Source organism: Phoca vitulina, unplaced genomic scaffold (genome assembly GCF_004348235.1).
Source record: "Phoca vitulina isolate PV1807 unplaced genomic scaffold, GSC_HSeal_1.0 scaffold19, whole genome shotgun sequence".
In the NCBI taxonomy this organism is placed as follows: Eukaryota; Metazoa; Chordata; class Mammalia; order Carnivora; family Phocidae; genus Phoca; species Phoca vitulina.
Window position 1 is genome coordinate 34,647,535 of NW_022589722.1, and position 27,994 is coordinate 34,675,528.

At 56.6% G+C, this 27,994-nt stretch overlaps 4 protein-coding genes across 10 annotated transcripts in view; 1 reads left to right on the forward strand and 3 right to left on the reverse strand.

Moving 5' to 3' along the window:
• The window catches only part of LMF2 (lipase maturation factor 2), a 5,667-nt gene extending 1,957 nt beyond the window's left edge, over positions 1–3,710 (reverse strand). For 2 of the 3 annotated variants that reach the window (XM_032416786.1, XM_032416787.1), the window contains exons 1-12: positions 3,577–3,710; positions 2,802–3,055; positions 2,620–2,648; positions 2,267–2,484; positions 2,013–2,191; positions 1,421–1,562; positions 1,148–1,282; positions 972–1,077; positions 802–898; positions 550–732; positions 297–465; positions 55–166 (exon numbers count right to left, since the gene is read on the reverse strand). In XM_032416786.1, the coding sequence (XP_032272677.1) occupies positions 55–166; positions 297–465; positions 550–732; positions 802–898; positions 972–1,077; positions 1,148–1,282; positions 1,421–1,562; positions 2,013–2,191; positions 2,267–2,484; positions 2,620–2,648; positions 2,802–3,055; positions 3,577–3,670 (1,718 nt within the window). In that variant the 5' untranslated portion in view covers positions 3,671–3,710. Of the gene's footprint in view, positions 1–36; positions 167–296; positions 466–549; positions 733–801; positions 899–971; positions 1,078–1,147; positions 1,283–1,420; positions 1,563–2,012; positions 2,192–2,266; positions 2,485–2,619; positions 2,649–2,801; positions 3,056–3,576 lie in introns of all 3 variants that reach the window. The other variant, XM_032416788.1, reaches the window with a different exon arrangement.
• Positions 3,711–3,826: 116 nt separating this feature from the next.
• Positions 3,827–17,456, forward strand: NCAPH2 (non-SMC condensin II complex subunit H2). Of its 5 annotated transcripts, XM_032416687.1 has the most exons (21): positions 3,827–4,062; positions 9,269–9,370; positions 12,169–12,224; positions 12,334–12,418; positions 12,494–12,562; positions 12,690–12,769; positions 12,861–12,994; positions 13,247–13,327; positions 13,777–13,907; positions 14,651–14,713; positions 15,024–15,090; positions 15,294–15,401; positions 15,494–15,547; positions 15,706–15,776; positions 15,854–15,944; positions 16,034–16,105; positions 16,219–16,274; positions 16,355–16,456; positions 16,550–16,699; positions 16,765–16,929; positions 17,368–17,456. In XM_032416687.1, the coding sequence occupies exons 1-20, from the start codon at positions 3,955–3,957 to the stop codon at positions 16,903–16,905; spliced, it is 1,821 nt and encodes a 606-aa protein (XP_032272578.1). In that variant the 5' UTR covers positions 3,827–3,954; the 3' UTR covers positions 16,906–16,929; positions 17,368–17,456. The 5 variants fall into 5 exon arrangements, with proteins under 5 accessions (XP_032272578.1, XP_032272577.1, XP_032272580.1 ...); XM_032416686.1 differs by lacking the exon at positions 17,368–17,456 and having other exon boundaries at positions 16,765–17,184; XM_032416689.1 differs by lacking the exon at positions 17,368–17,456 and having other exon boundaries at positions 16,222–16,274; positions 16,765–17,184.
• LOC116639938 (protein SCO2 homolog, mitochondrial) lies at positions 17,182–19,135 on the reverse strand. The gene is made up of 2 exons (XM_032416691.1): positions 18,687–19,135; positions 17,182–18,017 (listed from the first exon to the last, which is right to left on the reverse strand). The coding sequence occupies exon 2, from the start codon at positions 18,002–18,004 to the stop codon at positions 17,204–17,206; it is 801 nt and encodes a 266-aa protein (XP_032272582.1). The 5' UTR covers positions 18,005–18,017; positions 18,687–19,135; the 3' UTR covers positions 17,182–17,203.
• A 3,596-nt stretch (positions 19,136–22,731) lies between these two features.
• Positions 22,732–24,330, reverse strand: ODF3B (outer dense fiber of sperm tails 3B). The gene is made up of 6 exons (XM_032416172.1): positions 24,222–24,330; positions 23,902–24,105; positions 23,529–23,633; positions 23,267–23,388; positions 22,989–23,129; positions 22,732–22,866 (listed from the first exon to the last, which is right to left on the reverse strand). The coding sequence occupies exons 1-6, from the start codon at positions 24,328–24,330 to the stop codon at positions 22,786–22,788; spliced, it is 762 nt and encodes a 253-aa protein (XP_032272063.1). The 3' UTR covers positions 22,732–22,785.
• Between the last annotated feature and the right edge of the window lie 3,664 nt (positions 24,331–27,994).

The window sequence follows — 27,994 nt, forward strand, 5'->3', positions numbered from 1 at the left end:
TCAGGGGGCGCCCGAGCCCAGACCCCAGCACCCCACCTGGCTCCCTGGCCTTACCTCCGTTCCCCAGGACGTGAGAACCAGTACTTGTAGCGCTGGGCCCGCACGTAGGTGGGCGGCTGCCTGTGGAAAGGGTACCTAGCCGCGTCGTTCTGGATGAGGCGGATCACTGCAAGGGAGCGGGGCTCAGCACGGCCAGTGCCCCTCAGCCCCAGCCTCCCCTGCCCACACACCGCGTTCCCCCAGACCCTCCCACTTTCCCACGAGCCACCCCCCTCCAACTCCCCACCGGGCCTCACCAGGGTCCTTGCCCTGCAGCAGGCGCAGGACCAGGCTTGTGAACCAGGGGCTGTGAGAGTGTGGGCCCAGGGCTGCGAACCACATCTGCCAATCGAGGCGGGGCTGGTGGGGCACCACGACAGGGGGCGGCCGACTCACATTCCCGGGCTTGTACATGAACTCGATCTCCTGCCCGGCAGAGCACGTGAGCACTACCCGCTGGACCGGAGGGACCCCTCCCCCCTTCCCTGCGCGGCCCGCGGGAACGTCTACCGTCCAGTGGTGCCCGTCATAGCTGCCCTCCAGCACCACTTCGGGCCGCCCGCCCAGACCGGTCATCCGGCGGAAGAGGCCGTAGGAGTTAGCCAGCTGCAGGTGCTCTACGGCACCAAACAGGCGGTGCGCCCCGGTCCAGAGATGCCCGTGGCTCGAGGGCTCGATATAGGAGTATGGCACCTGGAGACAGGGGGGCAGAAGCTCAGTGCTGTCCCTCCAGCCCCCCCCTCCTCCCCAAGGGCTACCCACCAGGCTGATCACAAACAAGGCCACCGTGGCAGTGCCAAAGACGAACAGCTGGACTGCAGTGCAGAGCTTCCTCAGCCACCCTCGCACCTGGGTCCACCTGGGGGGCGGGGGACCCAAGTGCTGTCAGGCCTGCCCCGCACAGCTCTACCCCACCCCCTTGGACCACATACCTCCAGAGGGCGTTCAGCAGTTCCCAGGTGAGGGAGGCAACCCCCAGCCACATGGTGGGCAGGGTCACCATCTTCAGCCACTGGGTAAACTGGTGGAAGGTAAAGGCTGCAGAAAAACAGGGGTGTGAGGAGGGGTGGTCCAGCCTCTGTCCTCTGGCCCCCCAGCTGGCACTCACTGGTTCTGGAGTGGACAGCATGCTGCTCCCAGTCAACTTCCAGGCCGAAGCAGTGCACGGTGCCGTAGGCCAGCAGCCCATAGACGGTAAATTCCAGCAGCAGAGACAGCAGAGACAGCAGTGCCCCGGGCCAGGCTGCCGAGCGAGAGAGTCACAGGTCGGCTGGGGCGGAACTGGAGCAGGGGTCACGTGGGGGGTGCTGGAGGGAAGGAAACTTGCTGGTGGGCCGTTGGGCTGACCATGCTTGGCTATCTGGGACAAGCTGACACTCACAAGTGGGTCTCTTTTTGCAGCGGCTGTTGCCAGGCTCAGCAGTCAGGTGCCCATCATCCAGAAGAGCGGTGGTGAGCACCAGGGTGAGCAGGTTGAAGAAGTTATAGTTGCCAGTGATGATAATCAGGACTTGCAACAAAACCTAGAGGAGAGTCTGCACTGAGAGCTCCTGAGGTCCACCCCCTTCCTGGCCCTTCCAAGCCTTCTTCCAAGCCCCTCCGAACCCCATGCCTGGGTCTCTCCTACAGGCATCCCATCCCCTCCTCATCACCCCCTGGCCTGTTATGCTCCCACTCCAACTGTTCTCTGCCCCTGCTCCCACCTTCCATAGCTCCCTATCACTTGGAGCAAACTGAAGCTCGGCATGTCTCGTGCAGCCCTTCCCCACCTGCCTCAGCTAACCTGACTGACATCTTCCAATGAGGCCACAGCCCTGCCCCACAGGCTTGCCTTCACATCCTGAGTCAACTCATGCCTCCGCTCATGAGGACTTCCTGACTGCCTGCAGCAGCCCCTCCATCCCAATGGGACTCACTGGTCAGCGCTGAAAATGCCACGTCCTATCTTCCTGATGGCTGAGACCCCTACCCACCTGGGAGTAGAAAGCTGCTAAGCGCAGGCGGCGAACAGGGGCGAAGAACAGAGGGGGCACTGCGATCTCGATGAGGAACGTGGCCACCACGGAGAGTTTCTGCAGCCAGACCGGCAGGTGGTGGGCGAACCAGGAGGCAGGTGTGGGCAGGCACTGCGTTTCATAGTGGTAGGTGAGGGCTGCAGATGGTAAGTGGGTGGTCAGCATGAGGCAGAACCCCCAACACTGCCCCACATTCAGGATGGGACCCTCACCAGTAAGCCCCCACCATGCGGGGCAACGGCTGGTCAGCTTGACCACACCCGAGGCAAACATGAGGCGAAACAGCAGCCAGCGCACGAGCCAGAAGGGGAGGCCTTCGTGGGGCGAGGCCCCTACCAGCCTGCCCTGGGGGGCCTGCTTATGGTGGGGGGGCTGCCTCAAAGGGGCCACCAGCGCCGCCAGGAAGCCAGTCTCCAGCAGCAGGGAATCCCTATGGGGAGAAGGAAGAGCACAAAGGGCCCTCCCCATCAAGGCTGTTCCCCCCGCGGGTCCTCCCTGGAGAGGCAAACATATTCCGCCCTGGCCCCCCCCTCGCCCCGCAACCCCTCACCCAGAAGTCACTCACCACTGGAAATAAAGAAACACCTGGCCCACCTGCAGGGAGAAGGGTTGTCAGGGAGCAGGGGGTGTGTGTCTGCGGAGGCAGGCAAGGCAGAGACAGGGGCGAGGTGCAGGGTGGACGGGGCTGGACTGAACTGGTGACATGGGTCTCAGTGCTGTGGGGGGGAGCAGGCAGCCCCCACTTGCCTGGCAGGCCGACAGGTAGGCAGCCCAGAGCAGCAGGTAGACGAAGAGGTTGCGCAGTCTGCGCATAAGCAGCGCGCCCAGGGCCAGCAGGGCGCCCAGCAGACTCAGCAGCTCCAGGCCCTGCGAGGTGTCCAGCCCCAGTTGCGGAGCCTCCCACAGCAGCGTCGGGGTCTCCCACAGCTGCTGCCAGCGCCCCTTGCCCTGTGGCCTCAGCGTCCTCCGTGCAGGCAGGATGCCCTCGGCACCATACAGGCCTGTGGGAGGGCACGTCAGGGCCCTGGACACTGCCCTCCAAGGCTAGACTCCCCCCACCAGGCAGGGCCTGGCCCACCTCCTGAGGTCTGGACTGCAGGACCTGCAGACTCCGGCCAAGCAGGTGCGAACCCGCTGATCCCCAGCCCCTTCCGGACCAGACCCCAGGAGGCCCGCCAGACTCCCCAAGTCAGGGCCTCCCACCCAGCGGAACTGAGGTCCCCCCTCTTCCCACTCATTGTCTTTTCTCCCACCTGCCCTGCCAGGTCTGGGCCCACCCCGCTCAGAATTCTCCCCCGGCCCCAGGTCAGACCCCGGAACCTACGGGAAACGGGCCACAGCACGCCCCGCTTCCTCCCCAAGCCCCCGCCGCCCGCAGGACGCGAACCGAAGCCGCTACTCCGGGCTCCGAGGCCTGGTCCTCACTCCATCCACCCCCCGCCCCCCACTCGGCGGAGTGTCCGCGGGGACGTGCGCGAACAGAGGGCGGGGCTAGGGGGCGTCCCACCCTAGGCGCCCTCACCCGGGATCTGCATGTAGAGGGACGCGAAGGCGAACGTGAAGACGGCGGCCACGCCCTGAAGGAAAAGCTGCCGCGGGACCCCGGAGCCCGCCATGTCCGCTACGCGGCGGGCTGCAGACGCGCTCGCTGGGACGCCCAACCCCGCCCCGCCCCGCCCGGCCCCGCCCCCGCCCCGCCTCCAGCGCGGCGCGCGGCGCCGGGGTGCGACCTCGCCGGCTGTGGCCGCGTGCGTCATAGATGTGCGCGCGGCGTCGCGTGCTACGTCCTTTCCCTGGGCGGGAACAGCAAAATGGCGCCAGAACTAGTGGCGGGCTGAGGACGCTGGCTCCCCTCGAAGACGGCCCTGCGGTCCCCGGGCCGCCCCGGCCCCTCCCGGACATGGAGGACGTGGAGGCGCGCTTCGCCCACCTGCTGCAGCCCATCCGCGACCTCACTAAGAACTGGGAGGTGGACGTGGCGGCCCAGCTGGGCGAGTATCTAGAGGAGGTGAGTGCGGCCCCGGGGGAGTGGCGCGGGGCGGGCGGGCGGGGCCGCGAGGCGGGGCGGCGGGCCGGGGGCTGCTGGGCGGCGGCGCCCCGCCTCCTCGTCTGTGTCCGCGTTCTGACCGAACTCGTTCTCAGGCTCGTTTCTTTTTTTTTTTCCCCCAGTTCCACCTCTGCTTCTTGAAATTATCTCTTATTAAAGTAGCCTGGGGTTGCCATCACAGGTCGCTACCTGTTCGTGAGCCGTGAAGTGGATTTAGTGGGTGGTGACTAGCACTTTTCTCTAGTGTAACACAATAGGCTAGAATTTGTGTGCATGTTTGGGTATTTGAGAGAGCTGGATCCCGGGTGAAGAGGGATTTTTTTACCTTGGATTTTCAAACCAGTTTCAGGCTACTGTCCTGTTCCCCCTCGTCAGCATTTAGTCTTTCTTCATACTTGACAGCCGTGTCTAGGCTTTGTAATGAGCTGTTTGCTCCATTTGTGCACTTCGCTTTCACTCCGCAGCCCATCTGGACTGCTCTCATCTTTATCAACAGTGACGTCCATTCTTTATCAACAGTGACGCTAGAAATGTGACCTTATTCAGCCCAGCAGCATTTGTTGGGCTGACCACCCCTCTTTTTGGAACAGGTTTACCTGCTCTGATTTTTTTCCCATGTCATTTGCATACTTTTTCTCTGCTATCCAGTCTGTGTGTTGAGCTTCTCTGGGCTCCTGGGCCATCTTTTTCTGTATCTCCCCTAAACAGTCTCACTTATTTCCATGATTTTAAGTATTATATGTATGAGGATAACTCTCAGATTTATAACTCCATCCCAGATCTTTTCTCTGAATTTATTTTCTGTGTCCAGCTAGTCACTTTTGACATTCTACTTAGATGTTCTGTGCAAGCATCTCGGATTTAATACATTAAAACAGAGCTCTTGGGGCGCCTGGGTGGCTCAGTCCATTAAGCGTCTACCTTTGGCTCAGGTCATGATCTCAGGGTCCTGGGATTGAGCCCGGGACTGGGCTCCTGCTCAGTGGGGAGTCTGCTTCTCCCTCTCCCTCCCTCCCCCTGCTCGTGCTCTTTCTCAAATAAATAAATAAAATCTTAAGAAAAAAAAGTGGAGCTCTTGCCTAAATCCCAGTCTTCCTAATCTTGGTAAATAGCACTACTGATCAGTGAAAGGTGAGAGAGAGCTAAGAGCTGCTTTAGTGAAACCCCATGCTTCACACCCAGTTCACCCATGAATTCTGTCAGTTACACCACCAGAATTTCACTTGAATTCATCTGTTCTTTACCTCAGATTCGTGTAAAACCTTCCTTCCTAGGCTCCTTAAAGCTGTTTTTTGCCCCATCCAATTCATGCTCTATCCAGTAGCAAGTGTGATTCAGCTGCAGTGGTGCCCTGTTTTAAACCCCTCGGGGGCTTTCTGCTGCACTCAGCATAGAGTACAAACCTTCTTTTCTGAGTCTGGCCTTGCTGACTGTTTTAGCCTCATCTTGGGCTCCTCTCCACCTGTTCTTTCGAGCCAATCAGCCTACAACTTTGGAACTCATTCTTTTTTTTTTTTTTTTTGGATAAGGAAATTTATTTTATTATTCCTATTATTATTATTATTAATTTTTTTTTTTTTAAAGATTTTATTTATTTATTTGACAGAGAGAGACATAGTGAGAGCAGGAACACAAGCAGGGGGAGTGGGAGAGGGAGAAGCAGGCTTCCCGCGGAGCAGGGAGCCCGATGTGGGACTCGATCCCAGGACCCCGGGATCATGACCTGAGCCGAAGGCAGACGCTTAACGACTGAGCCACCCAGGCGCCCACTATTATTATTATTTTTTAAAAATAATCTCTACACCCAGCCTGGGGCTTGAATTCAGAACCCTGAGATCAAGAGTCGTATGCTCTACTGACTGAGCCAGCCAGGTGCCCCTGGAGCTCATTCTTGACCGAGGGTCTTTATATTTTCTGCCCCCACTGGGGAATATTCTTTGTCCAGTTCTTTTTATAACTAATCCCCTCATCCTTTATGTCTCAGTTTAAACGTCAGCTCACCACACTGTGTAAAATAGTTCTGCTATAGTAAATTACGTGCTTTAGAATGTTCATCACTATCTATTCTTTAACTTGTTCACTTGTTTGTGGTCTTTCCACTCTAGAATGTAAATTCTGCTAGGGCAGGAACCATGTGTATACTCTGTTTCCTTTGGATAATAGAATGCCTGGCACATAGTATGAACAGAATAAGTGTTTGTTGAATGAGTACTTGATCTGTTGATCTCCTCTGCTTGGACATGTAGACTGCTGAGAAAATTCGGAGAATTGTGCTGGGTGGGGCTACTATGGGTTCAGGTTTCCACAGTGAGCAGGATGCTTGGTGATGCCTGGTAAATCTACTTCCTAGCTTGGTCAGCTCCCTTCCTGCTTGCTTGCTTGCTTCCTTCCTTCCTTCCTTTAATTAAAAAAAATTTTTTTTGAGAGAGAGCCTGTAGGGAGGAGGGACAGAGGGGGAGAGAGAGAGAAAGAATCTCAAGCAGACTCCATACTCAGTGTGGAGCCCGACGAATCGTTCGATCTTATGACCCTGAGTTTATGATCTGAGCTGACGCTTAACCAACTGAGCCACCCTGGCGATCCAAAGAATTTTTAAAATTTTCTTATTTTTTAAAAAAATAAAAAGCCAAGCCCAGAGTGGGGCTTGAATTTACAGCCCTGAAATGAAGAGTTGCATGCTCTACTGACTGAGCCAGCAAGCCACTCCTCCCTTCATGCTTCTTTTGCTTGCTCTTCCAGACCTTCTCTATCCTTTGAATTCCTGATTTCCCTGCTTATGGTTTTGTCTTTATCTTCCTTTTCATTTTCCATGCAGCTACCAGAAAGTTTTTTTTTTTTAATTTAACACATCGTATCATGTTGCTATTCTCTTTCATCAGTTAGTTTGTTCGTTGTTGTTGAGTGTCTGTCATAGTCAAGAATCGTGTTAAACCCTGAGAAAATAGTGGCAAGGAAACAGTAGTCCCTGCTTCCCCCTTGTGGGAGGATGGATCCTAAGGAAGTAACCATGCAGAGTTATTGGAACAGGTATTAGTTCTACAGAAAGGGTAAGAGATGGGCTCAGAGTCCTAGCTAATAAGTGGCAGAGCAGAGGCCACCCTCCTCACTGTGTCTTTGTGTAAAAACAAACTGACGAGAGATTCAGAAGAAAAGTTGAGGGCTCCAAGAAGAGTTTACCTGGGGGACCTAACTTTGGGTGAGAGGAGTTGGCTAGTCAAGTGAGCTGAAGAATGTTCCAATGTTCTGAGGTGGGGAAGTGCTTGGCTCCACGGGGGACCTGGAGAGGGAGTCCCTTGTGACCGCTATACAGCGAGTAGGGGAGGGTGGACAACTGGAGAGGGAAGCTGGTTAGCATGCGAGGCTCTCTTTAGGATTTGGGTTTTTTTTTGTAAGAGTGGCAGAAAGCAATTAGGGTTCTGAGTGGAGTGATGTAATCTGCCTTGTGTCTTCAGAGAAGCACCTGCTTGTGAAGAGGAGCCTGGAGGGGAGTGAAGGGCGGGAAGAACCCAGTTAGTGCCAAGGTCTAGGCAAGAGGTGGGGCTGGCTGAGCAAGAATGGTGGTCAGTGTGGAGAGGAGCAGACGGGTTAGCATGCAGCATGGAAATGGCAGAGAACATGGCATGGACTGAATGGGGGAAGGAGCTAAGACTTGCAGGTTTGTGGACGGGTGGTGGGGGGATATCTAGGGTTCAGTGTGGACCTGTCCAGTATGAATTTTGGTTAAGACATCCAAATGGTGTTTGAAGAAGGCAGTTGGACATAATGGGTTTAGGCTTAGACGGGAGGTCCAACCTGGAGCATGCATTTAGGAGTTGTTCGAAGGCAGGTGGAGTGTGAGGTCCTATGAGTGGGTGAGCCAGCCTAGGCTGAGAAGAAAGGGCCACCTCTGCAGCTCAGGGCCTGGGTGACCCAGCTGCCCTCTCCTTCATATCCTGTCCTTTCAGGGAAAGCCCTTCACTTCTGGAATGCTCTGCACTCTCTCGGACTGTCATGCTCCTCCACTGACCTGAAAAACTTCCTCTGTCCTTCAGGAATTAATAGAGTTGGCCTCTTGGTGGTGTCCCCCCAGACTCCCCCTTCTTTGGGCCCCCATAGTGCCTAGTGTCTAACCTTGCTCCCCAGCACGCCCTGTGCTTTGGACATGTTTGCATAATACTAATTTTCCTAAATAGTTGAATCCCGGGTCTGCTAACTGCCTTTGTGGAAGTGGTTGCTCTTCCTAACCCTAACCCTTCATCTGCCTGAGGAGTGTCTTGTCTTTCAGGCTTAGCCCTGATGCCAGCATTTTGTTTGTTCATCAAACATTTATTGGACACCAGCTTCAGGCCCTGAGGTAGAGCCTGGAATTGGCCCTAACAAGGCAGTGAGAAGCCCCAGGCATGTGGGCCACACTGCAGGAGCGTTCACATCAGGACAGCTGGGAGTGGGCATTCTGGGCAGGTGGAAAGCAAAGGCAAAGAGCTTGAAAAAACATGTTGGGGCTTCAGAGTGCTGTTTGCTGAGAGGCGTGCAGGAGAGGGGTGAGGTTGTGGGGACCCCCTGGGTTAAGTCTGGAGATAAAAAGCTTGGGGACATTCAGCTGTTTTGGGGAGGCTCTAAGCACAGTCCTGCAGCGTAGGGGAGCACAGTGCCGTAGATGGGTTTGGGGATTGTTGGCATATGGTCTGTGGGCCACTGACACTTAAGAGGTGATAGGAGCTGGGGCCCAGGGGAATCCTGGGGGGTCAGGGCTTGCAGAGGAAGGAGGAGGAGTCATTTGGAAGTGTTTCCTTAGTTTCTGCTCAAAGGATTTAGACCCCAGCGATTTGTGTCTGTCCTCCGCACTGCTGAGGTTCCCCTTTCCTCCTCTCAGGGTGAGGGGTCTTCCGCCTGATTCTGTCCCAGTTGGCCTTGACTTGGGTGGGCTCAGTGGAGCGCCTCTGGAAGGGCACTGCTGTGCAGCTCTAGCCATTGTGGCTGATATACTGAAGGGGCCTCCTTTTCCGGAACACTGCGTCTACCTTCCAAAGATTAAAAAAAAAGGACAACCACAGAGCCCCGAGCAGAGTCAGTGCTTGAGGGGTGCCTTGTGATGAGTGGGCACTGCAGGCTGGGTGCTGGGTGGGCTCTGTGCGGAGAAGTGTACACAGATTTTGGCTTCCCAATGCCCTGGTGTTGTGTCTTGCAGCTGGACCAGATCTGCATTTCTTTTGACGAGGGGAAAACCACAATGAACTTCATTGAGGCAGCGCTGTTGATCCAGGGGTCTGCTTGTGTCTACAGTAAGAAGGTGGGCACCACCTGGCTGCTGGTCTAATGGCACTGAGGTTCACTCTCCTGCTGGGGCAGGTGTCAGGCTCACCCCTGTGTGTTCCCTGCCCCGCCAGTGCCTCGTCTCCCCTCTTCCTCACCACCTTGTAACACAGCTTGGATTTATAATTGAACAATTATAACTGAAGAACCAGCTTGGATTTATAACTGCAGGGCCTGCTGCTAATGCTAAATATCCAGCAGTGTACAGGAGAGCCCCACGCAACGAAGAATTATCCAGTCTAAAATGTCAGCAGTCCCAAAGCCCAGAAACCACGTTGTAGAGTAAGAGGAAAAGCAGAATGAAGGGAACATCTTGAGAAAAACCAATATTTAGGAAGTGCCCACCAGAAGGAAAAGTCAGAGAAAGGCAAATAAAAAATGTTCAGAAGTCAGAGATGTAGAGACTTTTAAAGGGGAAGAAAAAAGACCAAAATTGTTGAATTTAGTGAATTGACCCACACAGGAAAGGTTTTCAAGCATCTGGTGGGTCTGTAATTAGAAGGTCACCAGGGGTTTTAGTGAGAGGAGGGTGAGACTGTGGGGTGGGGAGAGGTAAGGAGGCACCACATGACCCCTTGTAGGAGAGGTTACAGGGAGGGGGACAAGGATGGGCAGTAAGTAAAGCAGTGGTCCTCCACCCAGCTGTAATCCATCTCATGCCCAGCTAGCCCCTGCGTGGCCTAGTGAGATCAGAACCGGGCAGTGGGCAGGTATCAGGATTTCTTAAAACATCCTTAGTGACAGCCAGGATTGAACACCACAGAGCTGAAGGGTAAAAGGGCAGGTGGGGCAGCAGATGAAACAAGATCCCGGTAGAAATAGTTGAGGAGTGGGTCAGGGCCGTGGGTTGCTGGGCCTCATCTCAGGAGTCTGGAGGGAGAAGTCAGTTGTTTTGTTTTTTTTTTTAAAGATTTTATTTATTTATTTGACAGAGAGAGACACAGCGAGAGAGGGAACACAAGCAGGGGGAGTGGGAGAGGGAGAAGCAGGCTTCCCGCGGAGCAGGGAGCCCGATGCGGGGCTCGATCCCAGGACCCTGGGATCATGACCTGAGCTGAAGGCAGACGCTTAACGACTGAGCCACCCAGGCGCCCCGAGAAGTCAGTTTTGATGTAATGAAGTTGGACACAGGCATTTGGAGAGTTCCTGCCTAGGACCCCAATTTTCATAACGGAGAATAAAAGTCAGTTGCTGAGAATCAGCTTCTGGGTAGGAAATTTGGAGAGTGAAATTTGGTGAAAGTTGGGAATACTCCTGAGGGGAACGCAAACAAGACTGAGTGAGAGCATGGGCAGTCTGATGGAGACTCCGTGCACCTTGCTCTTTGTGTGAGTTTTCTCCAGCCTTGCTTAGCCATCCCCTAGTGGAGGAGCAAGGAAAAGTGGGTGACAGCGCTGATCCAGAATTCGCAGTTTAGTGGGTGGGAGAAAGAAAAAGTGCACAGGAGGTAAGCCTTTGGAAGTGTATAATGGGGTTCCAACTAGGGCAGGGTGAGTGATCTACATTCAGGCTTAACTTGCATAGGACACAGTGGATTTACCTCTGGGCAGCAGAAGTTATTAAGACGGTTTAAGATCTTGTTGGTTTTCGTCCCAGATAATCCCATTAAATCAGATTCCTATGTTCTGCATTTGTCCTAAGAAGGAATGCTTGCAATTAACTTCGCACGAGACGTGAGGTGACAGATAGATGCGTGGGTGTGTGGTAAAGCAAGTGCAAAGACGTGTTAATAGTAAAGTCTGGAAGCTGTGGGGCATCAGGGTCCAGCAGGACTCTCTGAAATGATGCAGACGTTCTGTGATCTGGGCCATCAAAGATGGTAAGTACTAGTTACATGTGGCCGCCAAGCCCTTGAAATGTGGCTAGTGTGACAGAGAAATTTTGAGTTTTACTAACTTCGTTAACTTAAATTTAAATTGGTAAAGCCACATGTAGCTAGTGGTTGCGGATTAGGTCATGCAGCCTGAGATTCACGCATCCATGCGTGCAAATCCTGGACCTACCCCTGATCCAGGCGACTTTATCTCTCTCAGTTTATTCTCCTATGAAATGGGAACAGCAGTGATACCTACTTCAGACAGACCAGATGGGATGAAGCATGAACACAGTCCTGTATATGTGGCAGATGCTTAAAAAAGTTAATGTTTATTAATCCTGCTAAACGGGGCCCATTTCGTTGTGCTCACCACTGTGTCCAGCGTCTAGTGCCAAGCCCCATACATAAAAGAAGTGCAATAAACATCTGTTGCGTGGAAAAAAAAAAAAGGCAGGACCAAGAAGAGAGAGTTGCATGTGCTCTTGGGCGCTGTTACTCCAGAAGGAATGGCCCAGAGGCAGCCCGTGTGCACACCCTGCTGGTCGGCATCTCAGAAGTCCCGAGCCTCACCGTAACGGTGGGGTCCCGGAGGTGGGGCACTGGTGGCCCACACCTGCGGGAGGGAGAGGAGCGAGCTGTGGGTGCTGGGCGGGAGCAGCACGGAGATGGGCCAGTGGGCCGCACACAGGCCGGTGTGCAGGGCCTGCAGGCAAGCAGGACTGCCTGGGGACAGAGGAAGAGGAGAGGACCACAACTGACAAGACATGCTAGTTGGACTGGAGAAGTCTTTCTGGCAGCTACATTGGCAGAAAGTGTGCTGGAAGTTTTGGAGAGGACAGTGGGCTTTTGCATGTTTGGGTCTGTCTGTGTGTGTACACAGCGAGGGCTCTGGGGAGGGCCACAGAGCATCTGGGGTAGACTTGTCTTTGCACTCCTCACGGCCTGCTTCTGGTCACCAGGTGGAATACCTCTACTCGCTGGTCTACCAGGCTCTCGATTTCATCTCTGGCAAGAAGTGAGTACTGGTCTGAGCCAGGAGGTGGAGGCCTGTGTGTCTGCCCCGTGTGCAGCTTGCGGGAAGCCCTGGCAGCCTCCCAGACATCCATGCATTGATTCTCTCTCAGGCGGGCCAAGCAGCTCTCCTCAGTGCGGGAAAATGGGGCCAATGGGGACACCAGCTCCGCGGCTCCCCAGGAGGTGGAGGACCAGGTAAGATTTCTTGGGTGCGTGGCCACTGCCCACTGCGTGTGCCAGGCACTGCTTCTGAGCTCTGTCTCCCCACAGTTCCTGTCGCTGGATGACCTCCCTGACTCCCGTGCTAATGTGGATCTGAGGAATGACCTGCCCCCCCGTGTGAGTGCCCCTCTGTCTGTAGGGGCTGCATTTAGCTGAAGGGGGTGTTGGAAGCTGTCATGCCATATGGGTTCCCCACCTGGAGCCTGCGGGACCTGTGGCTCACCCACTCTTGGCCTCCATGCAGGAGGTCCTCATCGTCCCTCTCCTGCCCATGGCCCTTGTGGCCCCTGATGAGATGGAGAAGAATGTCAGCCCCCTGTGCAGGTACCAGCCTGAGCCTGGCTGAGGGGAGTCAGGTAAGGGGAGAGGGCTGCTCGGGAAGGATCTCTGCAGTGGCTGTGTTTTGCCCGCATAGCTGTCAGGGGGAGGTCCTGGCCAGCCGGAAGGATTTTAGGATGAATACGTCTACCCCCCACCCCAGAGGAGCCTTCATGTTGGAGCCAGTGGGCATCTCCCCCATGGAGACACTGATGCCAAGGAACCAGAAGGGTGAGGGCTTTGGATGTGGGGAGCTTGGGAAGGAAGGGTCCCCTGTGCCTGCCAGTCCTGGCACGCCCTTCCCCGGGCACCTGCACTGAAGATGGGTCTTCACTTCCCCTTTGCTCCCTTTTTGCCCGTAGCTGGCTCAACCCAGGGTGCCTGAGTCCTGTGCCAGATCTTGACTCTCCCTGCCCAGCCCCTGGGAGGGGCCCCCTGGGGGAGGGGGAGGGCTGACCCTGTCCAATCTCCTATCTTTCCCAGAGCCTGAGAGGGCTGAGGAGCAGCCAATGGAAGTCTCTGTGTGCAGTCCTGTCCCTGTGGTCAACGTCTCCCAGGAGCCAGGTGAGAAGAGAGGACGTGGTGGATTTGCAGGGTGGAGGTGGGGGGATGGGGCTCTGCACGGGGCTGTGCTCAGCTACCCCAGGGATGAGGTGTGGGGAGAAAGGAAGCCTGGCTTCTTTGTGCCTAGGCCTCGACCTCCCTCCCCACCTTGGCCCGCTGTGCTGTCTTGGTCTCATGACTGCCCTCTGACCATTCTTGGGCCTGTGAGGTTTGGACCTACTCCTCCTCTCTGGGCAAGCACGGATGGCAGCATTTCAGGAGAAAAATTGCTAAAAAGGAAACGGAGCCAAAAAAACAGAGTGGCATGACGAGAAGAGTGTGAAATGCCCTGCTACTTTCTCTGGGTCTGATGAATGAGGCTGAGTGAAGGAAGGGCCTTGAAGGTTCTCCTGGGTGTTGGTCAAGGGCAGCCTCCCACCTGCTGTCTGGTCTCTTACTTCCCTGCTCAGGTGCCTCTCCAGAAGGCCCAATGCCTGGAGGTGGTGGTGAGGATGAGGATGCAGAGGGGGCAGCAGAGCTCCCTGAAGCCACAGCCCCCGAGGGCCCTCAGGAGCCCCAGGAACCCAGGAGCCCGCAGCAGGTGGGACCCTGACTGAGGCCTGCAAAGCTCGAGCTATCAGCCGGGCAAGCTTCCCCACACGTACATGGGATAGGCAGTCCTGTGGGCTTAGCCCCCAGGCCCGTAGGTCTCTGCTCCTTCCCTCTGGTCCTTGCACACCAGGGCTGTGGGTGCACCCTCCAGACAGCCTTGGACCTGGCTTTGCACCCAGCCCTTTAGGGCAGTGCCTATCATGTCTTTCCTCTTTCTGAGCAGAACAGCTGCGGCTCCTCAGAACGGAGCTGGGGTTCAAGGGTCTGAGCCCTGTGGTATTCATGGCTACCACCTAGGATGGCAGCTGGTTTCCAAAGCTGACTCTTCTGAGGTCAGGCTGGCCGGAGGGGGTGGGACTTTGGAGGCTTTGGCTGCTTCCCTCCACCCTCAACGGTCAGCTTTGTGTTTCAGCCTGGAGCTGAGAAATCTTTTTATTAAACTCTGATGCACATAGGAAAAACATTAACATTTGTTAATTTTGATTGGTAGATGTGTGATGTTTATCATATTGTTATTATATTTGGTATACTTTAAAGAAAAAAAAAACAGCACCCCATGACCACTAGTTTACTAGTTTGTATGTTCTCCTAAAATTTTTCCTAGAGTTTTTGTTTGCCCTCAGAGGGTCCCTGCGGGGTTCTTGACGTCTGACCCCAGAGCACAGCTGCTGGGCTGCCTACGCCTTGGGTGGCGGGGGAGGAGAGAGGGATCCTGGGGCTGTTTCTTTGCAGAGTGCTGCCCAGCCTAGTCGCTGCGTGCTACGGGAGCGAGAGGAGCCAGCGCCCCTGATGAAGGTGAGGGGCAGTGGGCTAAGACCCCCTGCCAGAGCCCCACTGCCCACCCCTCACTCCTGCTAGCTTTCAGAGCCTTGGATGCCTGGGCTCCTGGCCTGAGGCTCTTTGTGCTGGCTTTCTTTAGCAAGGAATTTTCTTTCTCCAGAAATTAAATCACCTCTTCTGCCGCTCTGGGGCATCTCCCTCCCTGGTGTGTCACCCTTGGTCCTGGATCCTCTGGCCGTCACTGCACTCAGTGTCTGGGCTTTTGAGGGAGGGTGCACATCCCCTGCTCCCCCCACCACAGTGTCTGCTTGTGCTTTCTGCTCAGGAGACTCCAGACCCCTGGCAGAGCCTGGACCCCTTTGACTCCCTGGACTCTAAGCCTTTCAAGAAAGGTAATTGGGTGGAGGGTCACCTTCACTTGGGCTTCTGTGGATGGGTTCTCTGGAGCACTGGTGGTTGATGAGGGTGGGCTCTATACCCGTTAGGAGCCTGGTGGGGCTGTGCTCCCTTGTGCAGTTGCTCCTAGAGCGTGTGGGTGCCATAACCTGCCACAGGGCCCGAAGTTGTGCTCAGAGACATAGTCATTTGCCCCCAGGTAGGCCTTACTCCGTGCCCCCCTGCGTGGAGGAGGTTCCAGGACAGAAGCGCAAGAGGAAGGGTGCCACCAAGCTGCAGGACTTCCACCAGTGGTACCTGGCTGCCTGTGAGTGATGGTGGGGCTGGGCCAGGGCAGGAGGGTCCAGGTACAGCCTTCAGGGACCTGGCTTGGTTCCTGCTGACCAAATTCTCTTGAAGATGCTGACCACGCTGACAGCAGGAGGCCCCGGCGAAAGGGCCCGTCCTTTGCAGGTGAGGTCAGAGTTGTGTGTACACTCTCCTGAGGGACAGTGGTGCTGTGCCATATTCTGTCTGCCTCCCCTTGACCTGGGGGGTGCCCAAGGCTCTAGGTGGACTGGGGGTGCCTGTGCAGGACATGGGAGCCCCTCTCACAAGGCCTTTGTATGCAGACATGGAGGTCCTGTACTGGAAGCACGTGAAGGAGCAATTGGAGACTCTCCGGAAGCTGCAGAGGCGGGAGGTAAGTACTGGCCACTGTCTGGACCCCACATGGCCCCTAGTGGGGACAGCAGTGCCCCTCATAGATGCTGTCTGCAGATGGCCGAGCGGTGGCTGCCGAGGCCTGAGGAAGGGCTGTGGCCTGTGGAGGACCAGCTGGAGGACTCCCTGGAGGATCTGGGGACAGCAGGTGGGACCCTACTGGGATGGGCCAGGGTGGGGGGTTCAGCATGTGCTGCCAGCAAACCTGCTTCCTGTTGGGTCTTCTCTGTCTGCCAGCAGATGACTTTCTAGAGCCTGAGGAGTATGCAGAGCCTCAGGAGGCAAAGCCTGGGGAAGCTGCAGAACTGGGTAGGTCTGAGGGGGGCTGCTGGCCAGGGGGTCACGAGGGGCCTCTGAGGACAGGGGAGGGAGGAAAGGGTGTGGCCCATGGCCACAGCAGCTCATAGTTGCCCCTTTTCCAGAAGCAGAGGCCATGCCAGTGTCCCTGAGCTATGAGGAGCTGGTCCGAAGGAATGTGGTAAGTCTGAGTTAGAGCAGGTGGGCTGCTGGGCAAGGGGCCCCTGCACAGAAGGTGGCAGCTCCCTGGTCCTCCCCTAGGAGCTCTTCATTGCCACCTCTCAGAAGTTCGTCCAGGAGACAGAGCTGAGCCAGCGCATCAGGGACTGGGAGGACACTATCCAGCCCCTGCTCCAAGAGCAGGTGAGGGGTTGGGCCAAGCTCTGGCTGAGAAGTAGGGACTCCCCTGCTGCCTGCCTTGATTTTGCCCCAGGATCTTGCTCCTCCTCCTTGCAGGAACAGCATGTGCCCTTTGACATCCATACCTATGGGGACCAGGTAGTCTCAAGGTTCAGCCAGCTCAACCAGTGGTGTCCCTTTGCGGAGCTAGTTGCTGGCCAGCCTGCCTTCGAGGTGTGTCGTTCCATGCTGGCGTCCCTGCAGCTGGTGAGTGGCCTGGGGAGCCTGGGAGGGAAGTGGTCCCCGACTCGGCTGACACTTCATCCCTACAGGCCAACGACTACACGGTGGAGATCACCCAGCAGCCGGGGCTGGAGGCGGCCGTGGACACGATGTCCCTGAGACTACTCACACACCAGCGGGCCCACAAGCGCTTCCAGACCTATGCTGCCCCCTCCATGGCCCAGCCCTGATTTGGGGAGCATTGAGGCTGAGGGGTAGGCTCTGGAGGTCCATCCCTCATGGGTGCTGGGCATGCATTTGCTCACTCTACCCTTGTTTCCTGGCTGGCCCAGCCCAATAAAATGGTGTTGCCATCCCACCTAACCCTTCAAAAAATTAAACTCCTGCTCTGTGCAGGGAAAGGGCTGCCTATGCCCTACACCCTCGGCAAGTGACCAGGTCCTGAGCCCTTTCCTGCCTTGGCCTCCTGGGGCTGCTGGGACAGAGGACAGGCACACAGCTTCATCACACTCTCTTTAATGACCTGACTCAGTGCAGGACGCTGCGGAAGGCAGCCATGTGGCGCCTCACGCTGTCCGCAATCTGCTGCGCTGATTTGGCCCGGCCGTAGTAGTCTGTGAAGAGGCCGTCAGGGCTGAGCAGGTAGATGGCGATGGAGTGATCCACAATGTAATCCTGGTCCTCATCCTTAGGGCCAGCGCTGTAGTAGACGCGGTAGCTGCGGCTCACCTGGGCTACCTGCTCAGCAGAACCGGTCAGGCCCAGCAACCGTGGGTGGAAGTCCTGTACGTAGCGGGCCATGGCTGCGACGGTGTCCCGTGCGGGGTCCACAGTAATGAAGACAGGCTGCACTGGGGGCAGGCCAGGCTCGGCCTCCAGCTTCTGTACCACCTGGACCAGCTTCTCCAGCTCATCTGGGCAGATGTCGGGGCAGTGAGTGAAGCCAAAGTACATCAGGACCCACTGACCCCGGAAGTCAGCTTTGCAGCGAGCCTGTCCCCGGTGGTCCAGCAGGCTGAAGTCACCCTGGCCCACGGCTGCCTGGCGCAGGGCCTCTGTCCGCTGTTGCTGCCTCCGCTGCTCCTTCTCAGCCCTTGCCGCCAGCCAGGCCCCGCCCAGCCCAGCCCCAAACAAAGCAGTGATCAATAGCCTGGTCCGAAACCCAGGGCCCTGGGGCTGGCTCTGCCTGCTCGCCTCTCCAGGGCCCTGCCGTGACATGAGGCGGTACCTCATGTGTAGGGCCTCGCCTCCTGGGGTCCAAAGGAGAGCTGGGGGCTTGAGAAGAAAGAGCCTGTGCCAAGCCTTGGGTGTCCAAACCAGCAGCAGCATGGGCCTAATGCTCCTGGAAGAGAGCACAGGTGTCAGGGGCCTGTAGTGGCCTCAGCCTCCTGGGTCAATCCCCGTGGCTCTGGGGAGACTTGACACCATCTAAAGGACCAAGCCCATACTCAGGCTCACCGCAGCTGCTCCCTTAGTGCTCTGCAGAGCACAGAAGTGCTTCACCGATGGAAGCTCAGCTCCAGCTTAGGTGTCCCCCCAATGCCCATGCCCGTTAGCCTGTCCTCCCACCCTGGCCCCCGGTCCTGCACCTGGAGCTCTGTGTGGCCTGGGAAGCACTCCTGCACCTCACTATCTTAGCTGACTGAAAGCATTCCAAGTGCATGCCTTGTCTGAGTTCCTGAGCATGTGTATCTGTTTGCAATAAACCATTTTTGGAGGCGGGTGAGTTTAGTCTCACCCCCCAAGGATAGACTCCTCCGGCCCTTCTGCGGCCTGCCCACCCCGCGCTCAGCAGCAACCCTGTGCGCCCACACCATTCCGCCCACAGGGCGCCCCTTCCACGTCGAGCTTTCCTGGTGCTCTCATCCCGGGAGAGAAGCGAGGTCTCGACTTGGCACAAGCCCACCCTCTTCACATCCGGGATTCCGACCCCGAATTCCGTGTCCTCCCTGCCTTTCTGGCAGGAGCCCCTGGAAAGTGCCAGGTGGCAGTCCTAGGACTCCCCCCTCACCTGTTCAGCTGCTGAAAAGACCCTCCCGGGGATTCCTACACGTTTGGTCTCCGCCACGTCCGGTGGCTTGCGCTCGGGGCTCGATGACCTTCGGCACGTCCCACAGCCTCTCCACGCCAGCTTCCTCCTTTACATACGCCCTCTAAGCTGTGCACGGGATGTGCCTGGCAAGCGAAAGCGGCCTGTGGATACTTCCTGGGCTCCTCTCTTCTGGGAGCCCCCACTTCCAGGGCGCCCTCCGGGACGCGCAGCTGTCTGCCCAACGGAAAGTTCAGAAAGCTGGACACCGGCGGGGGCCACGCACCGGGCACGACCCAGGCTCTCTGGGACCCGGCGTCAGTATCGTGAGTTAGGGGACAGCCCCGCTCTCTGCGAGCTAGTCGCAGCCGCGGCCTCGACCACGATGCACGGTCGGGGTCGCCAGGGCTCTGCGCTATCGGCACGCTCGACACCAGCGCGCATGCGTCAAGGGCGACGCGCATGCGCATGCAGAGTGAGGTCCGCTCTTCTCCCCGCCCCCTGCCCCCCACGCGCGTGCGCAAAAGCTGTCTGTCGCCGCCTGAGGCCAAGTGCAGGGCGAGGTGGGGCTTCCTCTCTGGCCTCGCCCCTCCCTGCTCCCTTAGGGGGCTGCCGCACCTCCCTCGGAAGCCTCGGGGCTCGCTCCTCTCAGCCCTCCGCCGACCGCCCGCGCGCCAGGCGCGGACCCGGCTTCGCGCCCTCCGGCCTTACTGCTGTGTGTCGGTCGGCGCAGAGCCCGCGGTCCGAGGGCATGACGTCTCCTAAAGGCCACTGGGTGCGAGGAGGGGCGGGGATCGGCGCTCGCAGCGGCGCAGCCTCGAGCCCGCCGCCGCCGGAGCCGATCCCCCGATCCCCCGCGCCGCTGACCCCGGACGAGCTCCGCGGAGCCAGCCCGAGGCGCCGCGGTAGGGGACCAGGGGGTCCCGGGGGGAGGGCGGGAGGACCTGGGGCCGCGGATGAGAATCCGGGACTCAGGAAGGAGAGTGGCCAGGGCCAGGGCTCGGGGAAGGAAAAGAGGAACTCAGAAGGGAAGCGGCCGGGTTTGGTGGGGAGGGACGGAGGGCTCCCGGCGCCCACTGTCCATGGGCGCGTGGAACTCCTCTTGCTCCCGGGCGCGAGGGTCCCGGAGCATAGCTCTCAGTCCAGGCCCAGGTCCAGGCGGCTATGCGACCAAACTACCAGAGTTAGGAAGGGGAGACTGAGCTCACATTAGGAGACCTACCCGGACAGAGGCCACACAGGGTCCAGCACGCACAGGTGCTCACCAGTGCTCTAGCCAGCTCCTGGGCATGGCTAGGGAATACTTGCCCCTCCAAACTTCAGGTCCACCACCAGAGCGGATGGGCTCTCCACCAGCTTTTTTTCCCCCATGCATTTGACAGGGAAAGAGACAGCGAGAGAGGGAACACAAGCAGGGGGAGTGGGAGAGGGAGAAGCAGGCTTCCCGTGGAGCAGGGAGCCCAGTGGGGGGCTCGATCCCAGGACCCCGGAATCACGACCCCAGCCGAAAGCAGACGCCTAACAACTATGCCACCCAGGCGCCCCTCTCCACCATCTTCTGACCAAGGATGAAGGCTGTGGGGGGAGGCAGAGGGGGCTGGAGGTGATAAGGAGCCTGGGGCTTCCTAGGGGATGTGGGGAATTCTGACTCTTGGGTCAGTCATGAAAGGTTAAGGCCCCTGAACATTGAGGCCAAGTTCCCTATGGGGGAGGGGGCATCAGTCAGGTCACCCTCTTGAGTTGGTGATCAGGCATCTTGTTTTGTTTTTTAAATAATCTCTACACCCTTGGTGGGGCTCGAAATCACGACAAGAGTTGCATGCTCTATCAACTGAACCAGCCAGGTGCCCCAGTGGTCAGGCATCTTGTGATGAGGGGACACTGACCCTGGGGTTGGTCCAGATCGTCTTTTTGGGGGGAGGTCCCATGGTCCCCTGATGGGGATCTGGACTTTGTGCGGTCAGAGGTCAGGCGTCTTTAATACGCAGGAGGTAGACCCAGAGTCTGGGGTCAGGTTACCTGTGATGACTAGCAGGCTGTTAACGGTGGCTGACACCTCTGGCTTCATACAGGAGTCCATCCACAGGAACCAGCCTCCTGCCCTGATCCACAGCAGTCCACTCCCTCTAGCAGCCCCTACATCTGGCCAAACTCCCTTGCATCAGGACTCCCAGTGACCTTCAGTGACCCTTGCACTGACACTGTCATCAGCAACCATGACGAGTTTCCAAGACTATGACCACAGATTTATGAACAATTCTGCTAAGTCCTTATTAATGACTGTTCTGACCCATCAGGGATATTGACCAATGTCCTATGGCCCATTAATGATTGATTAGAGACCCAACAGTGATTTTAATCAAGTCCCTATTAATGACTCCAATTGAAGTTTCTCTGATGAGGGAAGTTCAATGACCATCAATGACCCATAAATAACTTTGATCAATATCCAACCCTGATGAATGGCCTATCAGTGATCCTTCAGAGATTCTGGCCAATATTACTATCAATAACCTAGATCAGTGAGCAGTCAGCCCACCTGAGCTCTGGATGACAGTGAATAGAGAAATAGACTCCAGTTTATCCAAGTTGTGCCCCGCCCTCCTTACTCCAGACCACATCTCTTGATCACTGGTACCTGCCGGGCAGGGGTGCTGAGTGCACTGCACAGCTACTCCCCTTACTTTCCCTGTTAGGACTTCAGCTGGAGTTCTAAGCAGTTGTAGTGGATGTGCCGCTGGTGGAGAGGGAATGGAAAAGAAATTGTCCTGATTTGGTATGGGGAGTGATGAGGAGGACTATCCTGAGGGCTCAAGTCTGGGGAACCAAGGGAGAGGAATACCCGGTTCTTCTCTTGGGAGTCCTGACTGGGGTACCCAAGGGGCTGGATAACTTGGTCCTGTTATGGGGGCTGATGGGGGGGGAACCTAAGTTCTGTCCTGGGGGTGAGAAGCCTGGGTCTGCCTTTGGGGACTCCATCTAGGCCAGGCTTGAAATTAGAAACTGCCTGTGGGTTGCTAACCTCCTTAAGGTCTGGAGAGGAGGCATCTTCTAACCTTGCGGTCCACAGGCAGCCAGGGCAGGTAAGAGGACCGGGCTGACCTTGTCACCCACTCTCCCTGTGCAATAGTTGTCTGTGAGCTGCTGCCCAGACTTAGCCAGGGCCTGGGTCAGCGCCACTCTCTTCTCCAGGCCCATGCCTTGCAGTGGCATGGCCGTTAGCATGGCCCCGAGGCACGGGATACGCTGGAGTATCCAACACGATGGGGGTGCTCCCACAGCGGTGGGTTATCCTGGGGTCACTGACGGGGGTGGGGCTCTGTGGGGCCCCCGGGGGCAGGCGGTCTCTGGGGCTGATCTTGGGGTCAGAGGCGCCCAGAAGTTCCCGCGCACCAATTTGCACGCCCTGCGCGCTCCCGTCCACAGCGCGCACGAAGCCCCTGAGGTCTCCCTAGCTCGGGCGGCCTGTCTCGTTCAGGCAGATCAGCTCCGGGAGTCGCTTGGGCTCTGGAGGGCCCTGGCTCCCTGTGGCCCCGTCGCTCCGGGCCTGCGGGGTGCGAGACAGCTGGAACCTGCCGCCGCCCTGTGTCCGTGTCTCTGCGGCAGGTGCACTTGTCCCGACGGGATCCGGTTTCTCCCTTTCGTATCCGCACCTCTGTCCTGTGTCTGTGTTGTCCGTGTGCGTGTCTCCGTGTCTGGCTCCCACTTCTCGGCCTCACAACTTGACCCCGGCCTGTACCTGTCCCGGACAGTGGCCCTCACCGGTCCTGCTTTAGATTCCAGGCGGGTTCAGCCCGGCCTGGCCCGCGGCCGCAGGGGGACGGCGGGTGGGCCGGGCCGCCCAGACAGGCGGGATTCTGGGCCAATGGCCGCCTCAGGGGGGCGGGACGACCCTGCTCACTTCTGCCCCGACCAATCACGAAGGCTCTCGGGCGCGCGACTTCCGTGACTTCGCGGGCCCGAGTGTCCCTACACGCTCGCTCCCCGCCCCGCGCGCCCGCCGCGAACACAGAGGGGTGGACACGCTGCTGGCTCGGGAAGCTTTAAGCAAACGTCTGTGGGGCCGCGCCCTCCCGGCCGGTCAATCATCTGCATTGGTCAGGACCCGGGCAAGGTAGTCCGAGTGCCGGATCCCGAAGCTGCAGCCGCGAGGCTTCCGGTGCTGCGGGACCAGGAGACGTCGCTGACCTCGCGGGGCCAGCAGTGCGGCCCCGCGCCGGGACCCTCCCAGGACCCTGACCCTCATCCCCCGCCTCTGACCCTTGGCCCGGGACTCCAGACCACCTGGTCCACATTGTAGGCTGCGGGTCCCGGATTCAGGGTGTTGTCTTGGGGGAGCGAAGTCCGCGCCAGCATCGAGAACTGGGGGGCCCGAGACTTGTAGATCCCAGTGTTCACCACGTGGTAGGCGCAGGGGCCCGGGGTCTGTGGGAGGGCGGCAGGGGCGCTGGGTCCGGCCTTCGTTCCCCGCTGACCACTGGCCCTCATCTCTTACTTCGTGACCCCCTGTGGCCCGCCCCTCCGACCCCTAGCTACACCCCGCCCGGCAGCCCCTACCCCACCTTGCTGAGGTCCTCGAAGAAGCTGCCCACTGCGCTGCGGCCATAGATGGAATAAGTTGGGGCCGAGACTTTACCAATGACGCGCGGACCCAAGAGCGAGGGCACATTGTAGGTCCCAGGGCCTGGGGAGGAGCCAGAGAAGGGTGGGTCTAGGGGTTAGTCTTCGCGGACAGGCCAGGGTCTCCCTGCCGCAGCCTGCAGAGTGGTTCTCCGTCGGGGATGGGAAGGTCCACGGTGCTGGAATGGGCCTTTCTGGTCTCACCTGGGGTCTGCTGCTCCTCAGGGATGCCCCAGTTTCGGGGAGCGATGGTATGCCGAGGCGCAGAGGGGTACGTCGCGTTCCCAGCTCGCTCAGGGAAGTACGTGCCTGCGGGGCGGACCGGGTGTGTGGGCGGGAACCGGTTTGGGGGCGTAGTGGGGACCCGGGTTGGGGGTCTGGGGTTAGGGTGAATCCGAGCCACGATTTGTCAAAGCCCGGTGGGGCTTGGAGTTCTTTTGAGATCCGGATATGGGGGTACCGAATTTGGAGTGGTAGGGTACACGAGGGCGGCTCGGGGCTTAGGTGGGGGGTTCCCGGGTGGGCCTTCCTGGAGGCGGCTCGGTGTTGGGGAGACCGGGGTCCCAGGGGTCCTGACCGGGTCCGGGAGTGAGGAGGGGCGCTGCGTGGCGGGGGCGGCCGTAGATGGAGTAGGCGGGGGTGCCGTCGGGGCCGCGCACGGTCATGCGAGCAGGAACCAGGTGGCCGGGCCCCGGGCCGCAAGAAGTCTGCTGCGTGGGGAGGCGCGCGCCGAAGGAGAAGGCCGGAGCGCGGGGCCGCGACGGGTCGTGCAGCATGTAGCCTGCGGGAGCGTCCCAGCACCACTATGGGTCCCCGCCGCTCCCTGCCCCGGACACAGCCCGCCGTCCCCCCAGACCCCGCTAGCCCCTTCCTTGAACACCCGCCCGACGCCGGTACCGGTGTTCGGTGGCAGCTTGTATTTGGGCCCTGGGCCTCTGTAGAGCGCTGCGATGGGGCCGCGGGGCCGGTGGGGCCGCCAAGGGCCGACCCAGATGTCCGAGCCCATAGCGCGCAAGGGTGGGGTGCGCTTACGGCCCGCGGTACCTGTGGACAGAAGGTGGCGGCCCCGGCCCCTCCACCCACAGCTGCCGCAGAACGCACTGCTCCGCTCCAGCTCCTCGCGACTCCGGGGGCGGGGCCCATCGTGTATCCCAGGAGCCGGGGAAACAAACCCGAGCTTTCCCGGCCCTGCGCGGGGGCGGGGGCCCTATCTCCCATCCCCTGCCCCCAAAACGAGTCCAGTAGGGATGTGTGAGCGCGCAAAGTTTGGTCTCAATCCTGCGGGAAAGGAATTCCCTGGGGTTCTGGGGGTCGGGATATTTTAGGGGCATGGGGCAAGGACACCGGGGTGAGGGGGCGGCGTGGGGAACCCGGTGCCCAGAGGGGGCCCCAAAGTTGATGCACTAACCTTTTTTTGTGGCTGCCGGCCGGGAAGGCAAGGTGGGGGTGCCTGGGTTCCCGCCCCCGCCCAGCCCAACTCCCAGACCCCATTGTGTCCAGATCCCGCCTCCTGGCAACGGGGACTGACCTCCCCGTACCCCAACCTGGCTCCGCCCATCCCCCCCGCACCCTCTGCCGACCGGGCTTTTCCTCCTCGGAGTCCACAGCACTTGCTGGAGCCCTGCAGGCTGGGCCTTGGACCAGAGCGTTGGTGCCACCCTTCTCCAGGCTTCAATACACCCATTCCAAAAATGGACGGATCTGCAGAAAAACAAACAAACAAATATGAGAATACAGAAAATAAATAGTACAAACAGAAGGTTCAATTTAATTGTTAACCTGTAGGGAGAACTTTGCATCTATTTAAGTCCACGGAATATTTGCAAAAGTAATCTGGGCCACAAAACTAAAAACAAACATACAAATTGAATAAAGAGACATAGGACACATATTTGCACAAAGTCCAAAATAATTTTTTAAGATTTTAATTAATTAATTTAAGAGAGAGAGCGCATGCGTGCGTGCATGCATGTGCACGCAGGCCTGTGAGCTGGGGGAGGGGCGGGGGGGGGCAGAGAATCTCAAGCGTCTCTGCCCTGAGCCTGGAGTCGGAGGTGGGGCTCCATCCCTCCACCCCGGGATCATGACCTGAGCCAAACCAAGAGTCCCATGCTGAACCGACTGAGCCTCCCAGGTGCCCGCAAAGTCCAAAATAAATCTAAGCAAACAATAAAATATTTTTTAAAAGAAACTTAAATACTTAGATATTAACAAATTCTCTTAAAAACCACTGGATCAAAGGGGAACTCAAATGTGAAATTACACATTATATATAAAACCTTGCAAAGGTAGATCAGATCCCTCGTATCCCACTCTATAGGACATAGCTAAAGCTGTATAACTTCGTTATTAATGAAGAAAAAATTTAAGTGTAAAGAAACTTATTATTTATCTTAGAAACAGGAAAAAGAACAATCAAGTAAACTAAAAGAATGTGTCCATTCTCCTGAGCTCTGTAGCACGCCTGCCTGGCTCCTGGAAGAGGAAGGGGCTGAGGAGTGCCTAGTGGTTTGTGGGAATTCTGTTCTTTGCTAAGGGAGCTCTGAGCCCAGTGTGGCATGGAATGAGAACCAGCATGGGGATTGCTGGGAGCCACACGTCTGGTTCCTCCAAGGGGACCTGAGGGCTGAAAGGGAGAGGCAGGTAGAGGGTGCCTCGTCTGCAGAGAATTTAAAAATAATACAGCCAAAGTTGATCAGCTTTTTATTATTCCCATGAGACCAGCAATTCTAAAGATCAGAGATCAAATACTCCTACTCCACAGATCTTTTGTTGGTCAAGTTTTAAACAATACTGTGGTTACTGTTGAATTTTAGTAGGGTATATGTAAGTTTCAAATTAGCAATTTTTATCACCCATCCTTTAGGAAACATTGTATTCTGTATGGACATTAATTCAGACCCACTACAAGGTTTTCTTAGGAGGCTTAGTGCCTCATGGTTGGGCACTGTGAATGGTTTTTAGAGCTCAAGGGGCAGTTAGTGTCTCCTCACCCTGAGATAACACATATTTCTCTCCTTAAGCCTTAGATTTGAGGTGAACAATGACACCAGAGTGATTGTAACAAGGAAGAAACCACTTCAGTTTTCTCACTTCTGTAATTCTGTGCCGTTTGGAGTTTTTATTTGTGTTTAAAATTTAAAAGCTGTGATAATTTTGTTTGGTTGGTGCAAACTTTATTTCATATATGAAATATCTTACTGAATTTGAATATTTTAAAAACAAAAGTATTTAAAATTGCTAATTTTAATTGCTTATTAAAAGTAAAGAATGAGTCAATAATTATTGCTGATTATTAGATGATTATTACTGAAAATCATATTGCAGTATAGCAGAGGAGGTGTTGACAAAAGATCCACTCTGGGATCAGATACACCAGGTTTGTCCACCTAGATGTGGGATCTGTGGGGTGCGATGAGCTGTGGGCTCCTCGGGGCTCCTAGCAGCTTGGCCATCCAGGGCTAGCATTTTAGTGGGAATTGGGACCTGAGCGGGCAGTCCCAGGGCCAGTGCCCACCCCTGTGCCCCAGGACTCTCGCCACCAGGTGGAGCAGCACTGTGAAAAGACAGAGTCAGAGAAAGACGAGCTCCCAGAACGTGGGCGGAGAGTGAGGACTGGGGGCAGGACTGCATGCCTGGGGTAGTGGACAGTGATAGGACATGGTTTTTCAGCCAATGAATGCTTTGTTTCACTCCTCCCATGGAAATAGCTTGATTTCTACCCAGGATATAAGCATGGTGCATCCTGTCGAAAGGAAAAAGCTAGCCTATGCAGAAAGACACACAGTCAGGAGCAGAACGCCCCTTGATGCTTGTCCTATCCCAGAATGGGCTCGTCTTTCGGACATGGTTCTGTGCCTGCCCCAGGTCAGCAGGGACAGTGCTTTCTATATGAGGGCTGCATGATGTCATGTGATTTATTTAACCAGTGCTCATACTTAGGTTGGTCCTGCAGCTTTAAGACTGTGATCCCAGGTACTATGAATGCCACTAAATAAATCTTCATAAGTTTCCCCAAATACTTCTTCTTCTTTTTTTTTTTTTAAAGATTTTATTTATTTGACAGAGAGAGACACAGTGAGAGAGGGAACACAAGAGGGGGCAGTGGGAGAGGGAGAAGCAGGCTTCCCGCTGAGCAGAGAGCCTGATGCGGGGCTCGATCCCAGGACCCCGGGATCATGACCTGAGCCGAAGGCAGACGCTTAACGACTGAGCCACCCAGGCGCCCTCCCCAAATACTTCTTTATGATAAACTTCCTAATGTGGAATTGCAGGGTCAAGGGGGTAAACATTTTATGATGTGGCATATGTTGCCTAATTGCCCTCCTCAAAGGTTCAGACTTCTGAGAATGCTAGCCAGTGAGGGTAGAGACTGAGTCTCTTTTGCTCACTATTGTGTCCCTAGTGGGTCATAAATATATGGTGAATAAATAAATGAATTTACACTGTCTTCAATGGATTTGAATGTTTCTATTTCTGTATGCCCTAACTACTGAAAGTTAAGATCAACCTTTTAAGTAACAATAGCCAAATATATTTATAGAGCATGTGTTATGTGTCAGGCACTAATCTGAGTACTAATTGACTGACATTATTTAACCCTCACAGTGAAGCTTGGAGTTAAGTGCTATTATTTATTACAGTTTTACAGATAAGGAAACTGAGACACG